The sequence below is a fragment of the Ailuropoda melanoleuca genome, chromosome 9 (genome assembly GCF_002007445.2).
Source record: "Ailuropoda melanoleuca isolate Jingjing chromosome 9, ASM200744v2, whole genome shotgun sequence".
NCBI lineage: Eukaryota > Metazoa > Chordata > Mammalia > Carnivora > Ursidae > Ailuropoda > Ailuropoda melanoleuca.
In genome coordinates, this window is record NC_048226.1 from 60296624 (window position 1) to 60313964 (window position 17341).

The window sequence follows — 17341 nt, forward strand, 5'->3', positions numbered from 1 at the left end:
ATTTTATTTATTTATTCGACAGAGATAGAGACAGCCAGCGAGAGAGGGAACACAAGCAGGGGGAGTGGGAGAGGAAGAAGCAGGCTCATAGCGGAGGAGCCTGATGTGGGGCTCGATCCCAGAACGCCGGGATCATGCCCTGAGCCGAAGGCAAACGCTTAACCGCTGTGCCACCCAGGTGCCCCTGGACCACAGCTTCTTAATCCAGTCATCTGTTGAAGGGCGTCTCGGCTCCTCCCATGATTTGGCTATTGTGGACAATGCAGCTATGAACATTGGGGTGCATATGGCCCTTCTCTTTACTACGTCTGTATCTTTGGGGTAAACACCCAGTAGTGCAATGGCTGGGTCATAGGGTAGTTCAATTTTTAACTTTTTAAGGGACCTCCACACTGTTTTCCAGAGTGGCTGTACCAACTTGCATTCCCACCAACAATGTAGGAGGGATCCCCTTTCTCCACATCCTCTCCAACAATTGTTGTTTCTTGCCTTGTCTATCTTTGCCATTCTAACTGGCGTAAGGTGGTATCTCAGTGTGGTTTTGATTTGAATTTCCCTGATGGCTAATGATTTTGAACATTTTTTCATGTGTCTGTTAGCCATTTGTATGTCTTCATTGGAAAAGTGTCTGTTCATATCTTCTGCCCATTTTATGATTTGTTTATTTGTTTCTCGTGTATTGAGTTTGAGAAGTTCTTTGTAGATCTTGGATACCAGTCCTTTATCTGTGGTGTCCTTTGCAAATATATTCTCCCATTCCGTGGGCTGTCTCTTAGTTTTTTTGACTGTTTCCTTGGCTGTGCAGAAGCTCTTTATCCTGATAAAGTCCCATAAGTTCATTTTATCTTTTANTTCCATACAAATTTAAGGACTATTTGTTCCAGTTCTTTGAAAAATGTCCTCGGTATTTTGATCGGGATAGCATTGAAAGTGTAGATTGCTCTGGGTAGTATGGACATTTTAACTATGTTAATTCTTCCAATCCATGAGCATGGAATATTTTTCCATCTTTTTATGTCTTCCTCAATATCTTTCAAAAGTGATCTATAGTTTCTAGGATATAGGTCCTTTACGTCTCTGGTTAAGTTAATTCCAAGGTAACGTATGGTTTTTGGTGTTATTGTAAATGGGATGGATTCCCTAATTTCTCTTTCTTCAGTCTCGTTATTCGTGTATAGAAATGCAACTGATTTCTGGGCATTGATTTTGTATCCTGCCACCTTACTGAATTGTTCTATAACTTCTAATAGTTTGGGAGTGGATTCCTTTGGGTTTTCCATATAGAGTATCATGTCATCTGCAAAGAGAGACAGTTTGACTTCTTCTTTGCCGATTTGGATACCTTTGATCCCTTTTTGTCTTCTGATTGCTGTTGCAAGGACTTCTAGTACTATGTTGAATAATAGTGGCGAGAGTGGGCATCCTTGTCGTGTTCCTGATCTTAAGGGAAAGGCTTCCAGCTTTTCCCCATTGAGAATAATGCTTGCAGTAGGCTTTTCATAGATGGCTTTTATGAGATTGAGAAATGTACCCTCTATTCCTACACTCTGAAGGGTTTTAATCAGGAAAGGATGCTGTATTTTGTCAAATGCTTTTTCTGCATCAATTGAGAGGATCATATGGTTCTTGAGTCTTTTCTTGTTGATATGATGTATCACATTGATTGATTTGCGAGTGTTGAACCATGCTTGCATCCCAGGTATGAATCCCACTTGGTCATGATGGATAATCCTTTTAATGTACTGTTGGATTCTATTAGCAAGGATCTTGGTGAGGATTTTGGCGTCCATATTCATTAGGGAAATCGGTCTGTAATTCTCCTTTTTCAGGCNTCATTAGGGAAATCGGTCTGTAATTCTCCTTTTTCAGGCCGTCTTTGCCTGGTTTGGGGATCAAGGTAATATTAGCCTCATAGAATGAGTTTGGTAGCTTTCCTTCTGTTTCAATTTTTTGAAATAGCTTTAGGAGAATAGGTATTATTTCTTCTTTGAATGTTTGGTAGAATTCCAGGAGAAGCTTTTAAAATTTGAAGTAATTCTGAGAAACACATTTTGTGTATAAATATTTGTTTCTATTTCAAATATTTATTTCGGGTGAATTCCTTCAAGTAGAATTAACAAAGAGAAAGAATGACTTATAGGCTTTTTGATGACATTGCAAGTTTATTTATAAGCAGTTTTCCCTAATCTTGTTTACACTGGGCAGTGGGTGTTCTAATGTTTATTTTTATTTAAATTTTTTTTTCTTTAGATGTTTCTAAGAAGCTACTTCATTTATTCATTTATTTTTACTGAAGTATAGTTAACATACAATGTTATCCTAGTTACAGGGGTATAGTATAATGATTCAGCATTTCTATACATTACTCAATGCGCATCACCTTAAGTGTACTCTTAATCCCCTTTATCTATTTCACCCATCTCCTCACCTCCTAATCTTTATTTTTTGCATTTGACAGGTAAAATAAATGTATTCCCCAAATTCTTGGTTTTTGTTACTCTCTTTCAACTGCTTCCTATCTTGAGGAATTTTCTTTGGTTAAGGTAATTAGCTCATACATGTGAGAATGCCTTTCCATTGTTTGCACATTAACGAAAACTTGATTGGATTTCGAATCCATGGGTCATCAGCATTTTCCCTCTCAAATGGCTAAATGTAAGATTCCATTTTATTCTGAATTTTAATGGTATGGACAAACCTGAGAGCAGAGTGCTAAAAAGTGGGAAGTGCAAAGATATGAGGTGAAGAATGTGTAGAAAGAAAGCCAATGTTTCCAGAGTGGAGAGAGTAATAGAGAAAGTGAAAGAGTGAAAGCTAGGGGTCAAAGATGGAGTCAAAAATAGTTCAGGGTCCAATCATAAGAGTCCTATAGGCCAGTGTGAAGATTTTGCTTTGCCTTTCATCTTGAGTTAGATGAGAACCACTGGATGGTTTTGAGCCAGGGAATGATATAATCTAATTTACGTTGTAAGGAGATCACACTGTTGGGGATGGAGCCCTCATGGCCTATGGAAACAATGGCCTCTTCCCCTGCTAGTTCTCAGGTGGTTTGAGGACAGAAGTGGGGACCAAAGCAGGTATGGAACGGGGATTGTGAGGAGATACAAATAAGCCCTTGTAGACCAGTTGTTCTTTTTACAGTGATGTTTAAATCAAGACGCTTGAAGAGGACGTGGGAGCCACTGTCCCATCAGGTTAAGGCGCATATATGGGGATTTGGCCACTTCTTCCTGGCCAGAATTGAGGAAGGGGTGTGTGTGTGTGTGCGTGCATGTGTGTGTGTGTGTGTGTGTGTGTGTGTGCTTAGAGCTGGGGAGTTTAGTAATCTCCTTCCCTCTAGTTTTCTCTTGGCCTCCCCTCTTCAACTCCTTCTAAGGGTCTTCTCTAGGGACAAGTATCCAGCAGATACCGAAGGATCCTAACTTTAGGTCACTTTATGCCTATTTTCACTCCCACTCATACAGGGTGTGTGAGAGAAGGGTTCCCAGAATAGAGTTTTTGGCTTTCTTTGTTCAGATGATATCATCAGCCTACTCATTATACAATTCTGATTAGATATGAAGTTTATCATATATTTTCTTAAATTTCTCATTGGTCACAAATCTTATTTCTGTCCTTTTTGGAATTGTTCATATGTTTTTTTGAATGCCATAGCCCCACACTTAAAATCTTATCCCCTTTACAGGTTGGGTCTTAGCTTATTTATTAATTCTAATTCTTGCTAACTGGTACCCCATGACCCGAGGAGCCCATGGTAATTTGCTGTTAGCCTGCTTATGAGTTCTATTTAGTCAGTATGAAATCTCAGCCTCCTTTTTCCTTGTTTACTTTAACAATGTTCTTGCTAAACCAGACCCTTCTGATCTTCCTTTATTACTTTAGTCTGAAGCAACAGAAGGACTTGCTGAATTTATACATTGTTCCTGAGCCCTGGGGTTTTGGCAGAACAGTTACAGTTGACCACCTCTGGAGAAGAAGGCCTTTGGAAATTTTGAGTTCTTAGGGAGAGCTGTGTGTGTCTGGGGTTTCTGAGAAGACATTTGTTAATTTACCAGTTATTTACTGGGCATCAGCTGTGTTCCAGGTACTGAATTTAGAGGTTGCATTACATAGGCACTTAAGATGTGGTTCCTAAAGATACCAAAGCCTGATAGATGAAGGTAGACTTTTCAACAATGATTGTTTCATAGTATTAAAGATGGTATGATTTATATATAAGGCCCAAGGAGTAGACATGGAAACATTTGGTAGAAGCCGGAGAAACTTGGGTGGATAATATTTTCATTTTGAAGAAGAGGTGATCCAGGAGTTGGGTGATTAGAAGGCTCACATCATGAATAATAACTGAGGTAAGTCACAGGCCTCTTGTGAGACCCCTAAGTAACTTAGGATGACTGGCATATAAGGGTGAAGGTTGGGCTTACCAGGATATAGGGTTGGAGAAACTGGCCAAGAAAAGCCAATTATGACATACTAGGGCTTTTGAATTTATTCCGTGGACAAAAGAGAACATTGAAAATTGTTGAGCAGGATTGTATTATGATTAGATTCTCATTTTAAAAGACAGCTTTGGCAGCACATGTTTGCATGGAGACTAATTCGAGTACTATTGTAATAAGTCATATAAGGTGAGGGCATTAATCAAGGCAGAGGGTTAGTGGCTGGAGCTGGGAATAGGAAGAGATTCTGCAGAGGTAGTGAGGAGGTGGGTGGGAGAGCGGGATGGAAATAAAGGATAGATTCCAGGGATGCCTGGGTGGCACAGTCGGTTGAGCATCCAACTCTTGGTTTCGGCTAAGGTCGTGATCTCAGGGTGGTGAGACTGAGTCCCGTGTTGGGCTCTGCACTGAACATGGAGCCTGCTTATGTTTCTCTCTCTCCCTCTCCCTCTGCCCCTGCTCACGCTCTTTCTCTCCCTCAAATAAATAAGTAAATCTTAAAAAAAAAATAGATTCCAGAAATTTTAAGAAGGTAGAATTGACAGAGCATGGAGGCAGATTTGATGTGGGTGATGAGGGAAAAGAAGGAGGAAAATGTGGAGGAAACATGACTTTAGCTTCAAACGTTGGAATTTATGGTGACTGTGGGACTTCCAGCTGGACATGTTCCATAGATAGCCAGATACTTGAGAGCATTACCCAGGAAGTTTGTTTGTAAAGGTGGTCGGACTTCAGCACAAAGTTCCTCTAATCCTTAATTTTAATAAGCTTTCCCAGTCTGCACTTCAGCAAACCGCCTCCACATTCATGTTTGGATCTTGTCATCATTTTCACCTGCTCTAAGTTGGAAGAATGAAAGTCTAATATGGCAGTTTGAGCACCGGTTCCTCCTGTTTTCCAGTTCCTTATTGCTTTACAGCCGTATTTTTTCTTTCTGGTCATTGACACTACACATCCTTTTATTTCTCCTTTTACTCCTGGTCCATCGAAATTTTGTACTATTATTTCTTTTTCTATCTAGTTTAGACCATAAAGCCCCAAAACATTTACTTTTTAATACATGCAGTGTGCTGGTCCCTTGCTTTCTGACTCTCAGTGTTGGATCTGGGCTGCTGGGTGCTAAACAGAAGCACACAATAGGTAGACAGGGTTCACCACAAATGTGTGGATTCTGGTATTCCATCGGCACCTCAGTAAAATATTTTTGCTTGTCCCTGGCCAGGTTTGTCTTCAGAAAACTGTAGCACATTCTAAACTTTCACCACCTTCTTTCCGCCTCCTTCCACAGTGAGACTTTGCTTCACAACTCAGTTGACAGATGGTCTTACTATTTTAGATACAAAATTGAAGGGATCATGTCTGACTCCTTCAATGATCCAAGCCCACAACTTCAAACGCATCCCTGCCTGCATTTATACTTCCTTTCTTCTGGCCACAGAAGAGGAAATAATTCAAAGATGTTAGTATTCAAAGGTCGTTCTGTGTTCATCTGATCATTTCTATTTCAGTTATCCTTTTATCTCCTTTATATCAATCTCTGTGTTGGCACTTACCTTCTACGTGCTCAAGTGATCTTCATCTTAAAAAAATAAAGCCCCTCATTTGAACCTTCATTTCCCTATAGCTGCGAATCCCCTCTCCAGATACAACAGATGAGTGAATATTTATGATTTTTTTGCCTCTATATCAGTTTTCCAACTTCAACACTGTTTGGGGCCTGATAATTCTTTGTGGGGGCTGTCTTGTCCATTGTAGGAAGTTTAGCAGTGTCCCTGCTCTTTACTACTTAGACGCCATTAATACTCTGCTGTCCCCAGTTATGACAAGCAAAAATGTCTGTAAATTTCTATTATGGGGGAGGGGCAAAATTTTTCCAGTTGAGATAAAACTCATAACTCTTGTTTGAGTAGGCAGGTGCAGAGACTCTGAAAAGCTGTAACAACATTTTATTAAATAGAAGAGGCTGTAGCTGATTGTGCTATTGGAGTCACCACAATGGCCAAAAATAGGAAACAAGGCTGACTGGAAACCCAGTAGTGCACATAGAGAGAGGGTATAAAAAATGTTTTTCTGGGGAATATTCAGAGTGGACATCGAGAGATTGTGTGACTTCAGCTTATTGAAACTTACGTACTGCAAAACACATGCTAGTGAATTTCATTAATTAATGTCCTTTCATGAGAATAACTTCTTTCTGAAATATTTCGTGTAGCAAGTTAGCAAACCAAGTAACTCATTACCTTGTATGATGGAAGTGTGGTGACAGGATTTGAAGGAAGAGAAGCATAACCCCTAAAGAGAAATGTATGCCCTTTGGACCATGGTCAAATTTGAAATGAGACTCATATATGTCAATGATATTTACATATAGCAAGGTATTCAAGTTTGTATCTGTTTTGAAAAAGGGCTATGAGTTTTGATATAAATTATGGAGTGTTCTTTAGGACAGAAAGGAAAAAATGATAGTTCCATTAAGCACAGGGAGTGCTTTCTTTGTTTCAGCACACCCAGCACTGGCTTGGGGTGAACATTGGATTCGACTATCTAGGTTGCTTCCTGATGGTAGACAACATAGGAAACTGCCTTAGGAAAGTCAGAATGTCTGTTGTGGGACTAGGAGGCAAGGTGATTCCAATATGGCCTCGAGTTCTGTATTTTATTTCAAAATGTTGTCTATGTTGTAGAAATTTCCTGAGACTTTTGAGACCTAGTGACATGATGCTTGCTGTGTATCAAACCCTAAGCTGAAATCAGGGAAATACCTGATTCTCCCATAAGTGTGATGATATCAGCTCTTCCTGTCTCACAGGAACCAGTTTTCCACATCTCTTCCTAGCTCTGTGTTTGGTGACTGGAATCAGCTATGGTAGCAGTATTTACACCAACGAATCAAAACATGCCACAATTCAGGGCTTTTTGAAATTTTTTATTTCCAGAGAACTGTTTTACCAGCACACCACTGTAGATAGGTCTTCTTTTTTCCATTTCACAGCTGAAACTGAGGCTCAGAAAAGTAATCATCTAAATGAATTTGACTTTGAAAACACATGAGTTCCTGGGAAACAAACCACACTATTAATATGAGAGAATCCCTTATTTTTCTACTAAAATGGTAGACTCAAATGGCAGACAATTTAGGTTTTCTTCATAGAAGATTAAATATCTTTGGGAAATTTGTTCTCCTTTTTTAATTTTCACTGTGCACAATAGGTTATAGTGAGAACATTTTTATTTTCTTTTGTTTCTCTTACCTTTCTCACTGAACGTGAATGGATCATGGCTCACAGTCTTTGCGAGCTGGATTTTAGTGTATATTAGAATGTTATTTTTCATCATACTTGGTTTTCTAACAAGTACATTATTTGCAAAATGTTCCCTGCGTTTGATTAATTAACTAACCCGTATTCTGTTACTAATCAGCCCTATTATCCTGAACAAGTTTTCGCAGTTGTCTAGGATGGGGGGTGCCACCAGGGACCTCTAAGGTCATTGCCATCCATGCCAGCATGAAGACTCTCATGCTTTTAACAACTAGGCTATGTCCTACTGTTAAAATGCTAGCATGGGATGTAAGTCCTAAATAAAGTAAGATGTAGCCTCAAAAGTGAAGTTTGTTACTTTATCATGCAATGAACTTTTTATTTTGTTTTGAAAGTTTCAGAATCTGAAGCTGAAGGAATTCTACTGTGAAGCAAACCCACTGTTCCTGAAGCAGCCCGTTAATGCTGTGCAACAAGAGGACGCCTGGAGTCTACAGGTGAAGCCTTATGCATTTACACAGGTGTTTAAGCAAAAGCCACGATTTAAGTTCTGAAGAGTTTTCTTTAAAGCAATCTTGCAAGCCAGCAAAGGATCAGTGCAATCCTAGTCCATTGGCAGTGTGGATCCTAGACATAATCTCGTTGATTTGCTTACAGAATCCAATGTAATCCTGATTTCCAGAGTGACCATGCAGTCAAATCCATGTGTAACTTTTGATTCCACCAAAACTTAACTACTAATAGCCTGCTGTTGCTGAAAGCCTTACCAATAACATAAATAGTTGATTAATATATTAACACATAACAGGTATTAATGTACATATGTCTTACGCACAATAGTCTTACAATAAAGAAAGCTAGAGAAAAGAAGATGTTAAGAAATATCATAAAGAAGAAAAAAATAGATGTACAGCACTGTACTGTATGGAAAAAATTCATTATCCTTGAAAACCAAAGGGGCTTAACATTGTGAGTTTTTAAAATTTTTGTTTTGTTTCGGCACATTGTGTGTTTTTATAATCAGTGGGGCTTAATACCTGGAATTTTAAAAATCAGCAGCTTGGCTCTGGGAAAGCCAAAGGGTGATAGAAAACTGAGTCCCTTGGGGCGCCTGGGTGGCACAGCGGTTAAGCGTCTGCCTTTGGCTCAGGGCGTGATCCCGGCGTTCTGGGATCAAGCCCCACGTCAGGCTCCTCTGCTGTGAGCCTGCTTTCTTCCTCTCCCACTCCCCCTGCTTGTGTTCCCTCTCTCACTGGCTGTCTCTATCTCTGTCGAATAAATAAAAATTAAAAAAAAAAAAAGAAAACTGAGTCCCCACCCTTAAAGAGACAGCCTAACAGCCCCAGTGATACAGCATAGAAGCTGCAGTTTGAAAAACACTTGGTGTATGGGAGAGATATTTGTTTATTATCTCAGAGCTTGTGCAGGAGGGGCAGGGATCTTTGGGAGACTTCTCTAAGAACAAAAGCACTGGAAGGCTCTATTTCCCACTCACACCACCAGCCTAGATACACAAACACTTGCAGGAACCAGCAGAGTGTGATCGCTCCACATAGCTTGCTAAAAGTGTACTCCATACCCAGGCTCCTCTGCACACTCCCTCCCTCCAACCCTGGCCTCCCCAGGAGTTTTCCAAATTGGCTACAGGTCCCCTCCCACAGTAGACCTGCCCAAAACTTGCTGATACTATGTGCCTTGCCCTTGCATTCCCCTGTTGAGGAGACCCCTCCAACCTGCCCCCCCACAAGAGTCCAAAGCTATGCCGCAAGCATGGCATTGTACAGGCAGCCGCAGTAGGGGCCAGCACCATTCCAAAGTGACTCCTGTCCTGGGGAGAGTGGGAGATAACCACACATACCAGTTAAACTGCAGCCCCAGCAGTGGGCTGAGGGCAAACATCTGGTCTAACTACAGACATCACCCATCAATGAAAGCTCCCGCCCAACACTGGGGTACAACACAGGGAGATTGCCCTGCAGTTTGGTGTTATGCAGCTCTAACAAACGCCTGGTCTGACCCAACTCAGGCCCAGGGCAGCCCCAGATTGGCCCATTAACAACAGAGAAAACAAACCCTGCCAGCAGGGAAAGTGAGCCATTGCTGACAACTGGACTGAGACAAGTACAGCTTAGCCACAACAGTATGGCAGACACAACTCACATAGGAGACACCCCTGAAACTCCAGATTTTGATGAACAGGGGACATTATACTATAGGACACCACAGGATCTCTCCTTCATAAGGCCACTACCTGCAAGAGCAGGAGACTATAAAAAACTACTATAACTGATAAATGAATTTAGTAAACTCACACGATACAAAATCAATATACAGAAATCTGTTGCATTTCTATACACTAATAACAAAACAGCGGAAAGGGAAATTAAGTAAACAGTTTTATTTATAATTGCACCAAAAATAATAAAATACCTAGGAATGAACTTTACCAAAAAGGTGAAGACCTGTCCTGTGAAAACTGTAGAACATTGATGAAATAAATTGAAGATGACATAAACAAATGGAAAGAGAGTCCATGCTCATAGATTGGGAAAATGAATATTGTTAAATTGGCCTTACTACCCAAAACAATCTACAGATTTAATGCAGTCCCTATCAAAATATCAAAAGTGTCTTTCACAGAACTAGAATAAATGATCCTAAAATTTGTATGAAACCACAAAAGACCCCAAGTAGCCCAAACAATCTTAAAAAAGAACAAAACAGGTGGAATCTCAATTCCAGATCTCAAGTTTTACTACAAAGATGTAGTAATCAAAGCAGTATGGTACTGGCACAAAAATAGACACATAGATCAGTGGAACAGAATAGAGAGCCCAGAAATAAACCCATGGTCAATTAATCTACAAGAAAAGAGGCAAGAATATAATTGGAAAAAGACAGTCTCTTTAACAAGTGGTGTTGGGAGAAGTGGATAACTGCATGCAAAAGATTGAAACTGGACCGCTTTCTTACACCATACGTAAAAATAAACTGAAAATGGGTTAAAGACCTAAATGTGAGACATGAGTCATATAAGTCCTAGAGGAGAGCACAGGCAGTAATTTCTCTGACTTTTTTCCTAAATATGTCTCCTGAGTCAAGGAAACAAAAGGACAATTGAACTATTGGGACTACATCAAAATAAAAAGCTTCTGTACAGCAAAAGAAACAATCAACGAAACAAAAACACAACCTACTAAATGGGAGAAGATATTTGCAAACAATATATCTGATAAGGGGTTGATATCCCAAAAATATAAAGAACTTATACAACTCAACACCAAAAGAGCAAATACTCCAATTAAAAATGGGCAGAAGATAGGAACAGACATTTTCCCAAAGAAGACATACAGATGGCCAAGAACAAATGAAAAAATGCTCAACATCACTAATCATCAGGGAAATGCAAACCCAAACCACAATGAGATATTCCCTCACTCCTATCAGAATGTCTAAAATAAACACAAGAAGCAACATGTGTTGGTGAGGATGTGGAGGAAAAAGAACCCTGTGCACTGTTGATGGGAATGCAAACAGGTGCAACCACTATGGAAAACAATATGGAGGTTCCTCAAAAAATGAAAATCTAGTAAGTCTACTGCTGGGTATTTACCTAAAGACTACAAAAACACTAAATCAAAGACATGCGTGCACCCCTATGTTTATTGCAGCATTATTTACAATCGCCAAATTATGGAAGCAGCCCAAGTGTCCATTGATAGATGAGTCCACAGTTCAAACCCATGTTGTTCAAAAGGGTCAATTGTACTTAGTGGAAATAGTGATTTTACTTCTATTAATGATTTGGATATTTTTGAAAGTATCTCGAAGATTTTTCTTAGGAAGGTGCCAAACTTATACATTTCATATTTGTACTTAAAATAAAATTCATTTCTAGTGGATATTTGGGTAACATTACTGATATAAACTATTTTAAAAAAATATTGTTATGATTTTTAATTTTTTAAAGTAATCTCAGCACCCAGTGTGGGGCTCAGACTCACAACCCTAAGATCAAGAGTCATATGCTCCACCAAATAAGCTAGCCAGGTACCCCTGATTTAAACTACTTGACCTGTCAAAGACTTGTAGAGCTTTGATTTAGGCTATGCCTTCGTTAAGATTTTTAAAAACCTTTCTTCACCTCAGAGATTTATGAGCTAAAATTTAATGTTTATGACCAGATTATAACAAAATATTAACCAAAACATACTGCACCGGTAGATGCTAAGAGTTTTTTCCGCATTATCTAATTTAATTATCTGAATTCTGTGTGATCGTATTAGAAAAAAATCCCTATTTTACAAGTGTGGTATATAAGATTAGAGAAATTAATAGGGACTTGCTCAGATAGGGTCACACTGCTAATAAGTTGTAGAGCTAGGATTTGTATCTATTTATCTGTCTGGCTCTAAGAATCCTTCCTCTTGATGATGTTTTAGTGCTGGTCATAAGGCTTCATAATTGTTGTTACATTTTATAATTTTTAATATTTATAAAAATATAATTTGTATATGGATAATTTAAAAATTCAACTTAGTTGTATGTAAGGAAAAATAAAAATTCAGCTGAAACTGATTTTGATATATGATGGTTTGAGATAGGAATAATCTCTGACATACGCATAGTTAGCTAACAAATATTCTAACAAAATAGCATATAAACTGTTCAGACGGAACAATTTATTTGTTCATAAAAGATTTTTTGACTTTTAAATAACATTAGAATTAGGCCATTATCAAGTTGTATGTTCTCAAAAACTTCACTGCCTGTATCTTTAAGAGGTGTCCTAAAAGATGCTATTGGTCGGCTAATAGCATCTTACTTTACATATACTAGCAGTTCCAAGTCATAACTTCACGTTTCGGTGGTATATGTTATTCTTCCAAAGTAACATATTGGCTGCAATTAGGAGAAGAACATAATTAATGGGTAATGTAAGAGTTGTCAAGAGACATCTCAAGTGCAACAAACATGCTTGGTTCCAGAAACCATAAATGGAAAAAGTGAACTCTATGAATTGTGGCCTATTTATAGGTCCCATGTATTTCAGCACATTTTTCTACCATCTGCTGTTTTGGGAGTGAATCCTTATTTATTCGTTTTCTGCTTTATTGTGAGACCTAGCCCTTGAGATCTGGTAGCTAAAACCTTACCTCTAAAATCAGTATTTCATTCTGAGTCACAAACACTGCTCTGTGTAAGTAGTTGAAAAGGATTTGATAATGGACATCTAATTTAGGAGTCTTGGTGATATTAGTGTGAAAGAGTAATTTTTCAGAAAGGATGACCTTCTTATGTAACCATCCAGGAGAAAGAGCTGAAGTAGGTAGGAGGTTGTGCTGTTGAAGGATGAGACATTTAAGGAACCCAAGCTTCAGGCTGTTTGCTGTAGAAAGGCAGTTTTCTCAGATGCTTGGTAAATGGAAGGGATAGAGTAATAAGGAACAGGGAGACAACAATTTACAGAATTTTATTGTTATTTTGATTGGGGTGAATGAGTGAAGATTATATCTGTACATATATGTATGTATGTATGTATTCCCAAAGATCCCTATTAGACCTTGATGTGGGCTAACTTAATACCAGAGGGTAATCTTTCACTTTGGCCAGAAAAAAAAAATGGTCCCATAAACCATTAAAATTCATGCAGTGTTTTTGTGACATTTACATGGGACTTCCATGCTTCCAGCACACACAACGAGGCTCATTTAATGGAGTAAATAAAATGTTTATTTTGTTTGCTTCATCAGTGAAGATTTAATTTTATGTATTATATAGTGTTTTACTTTAAGATGATGATATTGTTGGCGGTCATGGTAAAAGCCAGCTTCTATTTTCTCACCACCCCTTTTGTTAATTATTTAATATTATAATTATTACCTAAAGTGAAGTTTCTGGACATGGCTGGGTGGATAGGTTTAATACAGATTGAATTCAGAGATTTGGGCAATAGAAATCAGTACTCTTTATCAATATGACTCTATTCAGGTTCTCACTGCAGTGGGTAACTTAGACCAGTGCCTCTCGAAGTTCAGCAGCCATAGTGATTACCTGGGGAACCTTTTCAAATGGCAGATTCTGGTTCAGTAGGTCTGGAGTGCAGCTGGAAGTCTGCATTTCTTTCTTCTTCTTTTTTAAAGATTTTATTTATTTGTTAGAGAGAGAGAGAGGGAGGGAGAGGGAGAGAGACAGCTGGGAGAAAGGGCAGAGGGAGAGGGAGGAGAGAAGCAGACTCCCTGCTGAGTGCGGAACCTGGTACGGGGCTCAATCTCAGGACCCTGAGATCATGACCTGAGCCAAAATCAGGTGTTGGAAGCTTAACGAACGGAGCCACCCAGGCACCCCAGGAAATCTGCATTTCTAATAGGATTTGAGGTGATGCAGATTCTATTGGTCCATGACTCACAGTTTAAGTAGTAAGGATTTAGACGTTAGTAAATAGGACAGACTCAATTTTTGAGTCCAGTCTGAATATTTGTACAGTCTTTACTTATTTTAATGAGAGGTACAAAATTTGAACCTAAACTTTAATGATGTAAATTTTTAATAATTTGGATTCCTGTATTTAAGAGACATAGAAATATTGAAATGGAAGTAACTTGCTTTTCTTATTGAAAACTAATTTATAATGTCAGTCACTAGCAATGTAATTTGTTATATATATAAATATTATGGAAAGTTAACAGAAACTGTGAGAAATAGGCCAAAAATGTAAATTAGTGAAATGAGAATCATTGTTATATAAAATAGTTATCTTAAAAAATAACCTGAGGAACCGTATTGTTTTAATCTAGGAAATAACATCAAGATTTATAATGAATGAGCTAGCAGGAAAGAATCCTTTCATAATGCACGTCATAGAACAGCACCCACAGGTCAGGAACATAATCTCTCAGAGAAGAAAATGCGCAATATGTGGAAAGTACTTTTTAACAATATGGCTGGAATGTGTTGAATTTGTTCCTCCACCAAAGGTAAATGGAATAGAGTCTTTTGTGTGAATAGAGCCTAAGACCTTCTCTTATTCTTTGTCTTTATCTAAGTCAACCAATATTAACTAGATTTTTATCTAAGAATTGACTTCTGTAAGAGTATAATGTTTTTTATTGAGCATTATTAAGATGTAATTGACACATAACAGTGTATAAGGTTAAGGTTTACATAAGACATGTTGGTTTGGTACATTTATAAATTGCAAAATGATTATCACCATAGTTATTTCTTTTTTGTGGTGAGAACACCTAAAATTTACTAAATTAGCAGCATTCAAGTATATGAAACAGTATTATTAACTGTACTTACCACTCTGCATTGATCTCTAGACTTGTTAATCTTATAACTTGAAGTTTGTACCCTTGACCAATATCTCCCCATTTCTCTCACCCCAACCAACCACCACTTTACTACTTTACTGTATCTCTGAGTTTGTCTTTTTTAGATATTATAAGTGATATTATATTTTCAATGCTATTATAAAGTATTTTTCTCTCTCTGACTTCACTTAGAACAATGTCCTCAAGATCCATCCAAGTTGTAGCAAATAGCAGGATTTCCTTTCTCATTGCTGAATAATATTCTCCTGTGTGTGTGTGGACATCTTTTTTATCCATTCGTCTACTGACAGACACTTAGGCTGTTTCCATGTCTTGTACTCACCATCATGAGTAGTACTGTGATGAATATGAGAGTGCAGACATCTCTCTGAGATAATGAATTTCAGTTTCTTTAGATATATTCTCAGAGCTGGGATTGCTGGATCATATGGTAGTTTTATTATTTTTTGAAGAACATGTATACTGTTTTTCATAGTGGTTGTACTAATTTGCACTCCCACCAGCAGTGCACTAGAGTTATTTTTTTCCCATATACTTGCCAACACTTATCTCTTGTCATTTTAATGATAGCTATTGTGACTGTTGAAGTGATACCTCATTATGGTTTCGATTGCATTTCCCTGATGATTAGTGATGTTGAGCACCTTTTCATGTACCTTTTGTCCATTTGTATGTTTCTTCTTTGAAAAAAATGTCTATTCGGTTCCTCTGCCCATTTTGTAATTAGGTTATTAATTTTTTTTGCTGTTGAGTTATATGAGTTTTTTATTTATTTTGGTATTAGCCCTTTATCAGATATATAACATAAATATTTCCTCTCATTTTGTATCAGGTTGCCTTTTCATTTCACTGAGTTTCTTTTGCTGTGCAGAAGCTTTTTAGTTTGGTGTAGTCCCACTTATTTATTTTTCCTTTTGTCGTGTTTTTGGTGTCGTATCTGGGAAATCACTGCCAAGACCAGGGTAAAAAGGAGGTTTTTCCCTTATGTGTTTTTCTTGGAGTTTTACGGTTTCAATTCTTAAATTTAAATATTTCGTCCATTTTGACTTTATTTTTATGAATGGTGTAAGATAGGGGTCCAATTTCATTCTTCTACAAGTAATTATCCAGTTTTCCCAACAGTATTGAAGACACTATCCCTTCTGTATTGAGTATTCTTGCTTGCTTGTCAAACATTAGTTGACCATATATGTGAAGGTTTATTTCTGGGGTCTAGATTTTGTTCCATTGGCCTAAGTGTCTGTTTTTATGCCGGTACTGTACTGTTTTGATTACTGTAAGCTTTGTAATATAGTTTGAAATCAGAAAGTGTGATGCAACCAGCTTTGTTCTTTTTTGGGGGGGATTCCTTTGGCCATTAGGGGTCTTTTGTGGCTTCATACAAATTTTAAGGTTGTTATTTTTCTATTTCTGTGAAAAATGTCATTGGAATTTTCATAGGGATTGCATTAAATAATTTATAGATGGCTTCGGGTAATATGGACATTTTGACAACATTAATTCTTCTGATCAATGAACATAGGATATCTTCCCGTTTGTTTGTACCTTCAGTTTCTTTCATCAAAGTCTTGTAGTTTTCAATGTAAAGAACTTTCACCTCCTTGGTTACATTTAGTTCTAAGAACTTAATTGTTTTTGATGTGCTGGTGAATGAAATTGCTTCCTTTATTTCTTTTTCAGATGTTTTGTTGTTGGTGTACAGAAACACGACTGTTTTTTGTATGTTCACTTTACTGAATTTGTTGATTAGTGCTAGCAGGTTTTTGGAGGAGTCTTAGTATTTCCTCTACATAATATAGCATTTGCAAACAAAGACAATTTTACCGCTTTCTTTTCTATTAGGGTGCCCTTTATTTCATTTTCTAGCCTGACTGGTGTGGCTAGGATTTTCAGGACTCTGTTGAACAGGAGTGGTAAGAATATAGAGAGCTTAGCACAGTGCTTGGTACATATTTTATTTCTGAGAAAGGCTGATGAATCACAAGATCTGGATTTGAAAACCAGCTCTTCCATGCTATTTGGTTATTAATATATCAAATGTGTCTTAGAGAAAAATCTGGCAGGGTTGCTGCCAGTGACGGCTAATGTTAAGGTAAAATAATGGTTGAAGAGAAATTTCAAAGTCAAAACCAGCTGGATGTGAAATACCAAGACAAGAGAGATCATCAGTGTAAAAATGAAAATAGAAATGTATGTTGGTTCTCAAGATGGGAGTAAATCTGTAATCATGATTGCTTATGTAACCTATCTGTGAATTGTTCACATTACCAGCTGGAATTGATTGTTACATTCAAGAGACATTTAA

The 17341-nt window shown here is 37.9% G+C and overlaps 2 protein-coding genes across 2 annotated transcripts in view; both read left to right on the forward strand.

The window, feature by feature from the left end:
- LRRC69 (leucine rich repeat containing 69) overlaps positions 1 to 17341 on the forward strand; it is a 94058-nt gene that overhangs the window by 63720 nt on the left and 12997 nt on the right. Inside the window, exons 2-3 of the mRNA XM_034668294.1 lie at positions 8095 to 8196; positions 14497 to 14676. Coding sequence (XP_034524185.1) covers positions 8095 to 8196; positions 14497 to 14676 — 282 coding nt within the window. The remainder of the gene's footprint in view (positions 1 to 8094; positions 8197 to 14496; positions 14677 to 17341) is intronic.
- Positions 8095 to 17341, forward strand: part of SLC26A7 (solute carrier family 26 member 7) — a 175213-nt gene continuing 165966 nt past the window's right edge. Inside the window, exon 1 of the mRNA XM_034668291.1 lies at positions 8095 to 8196. The gene's annotated coding sequence lies outside the window, so the exon portion shown is untranslated. The remainder of the gene's footprint in view (positions 8197 to 17341) is intronic.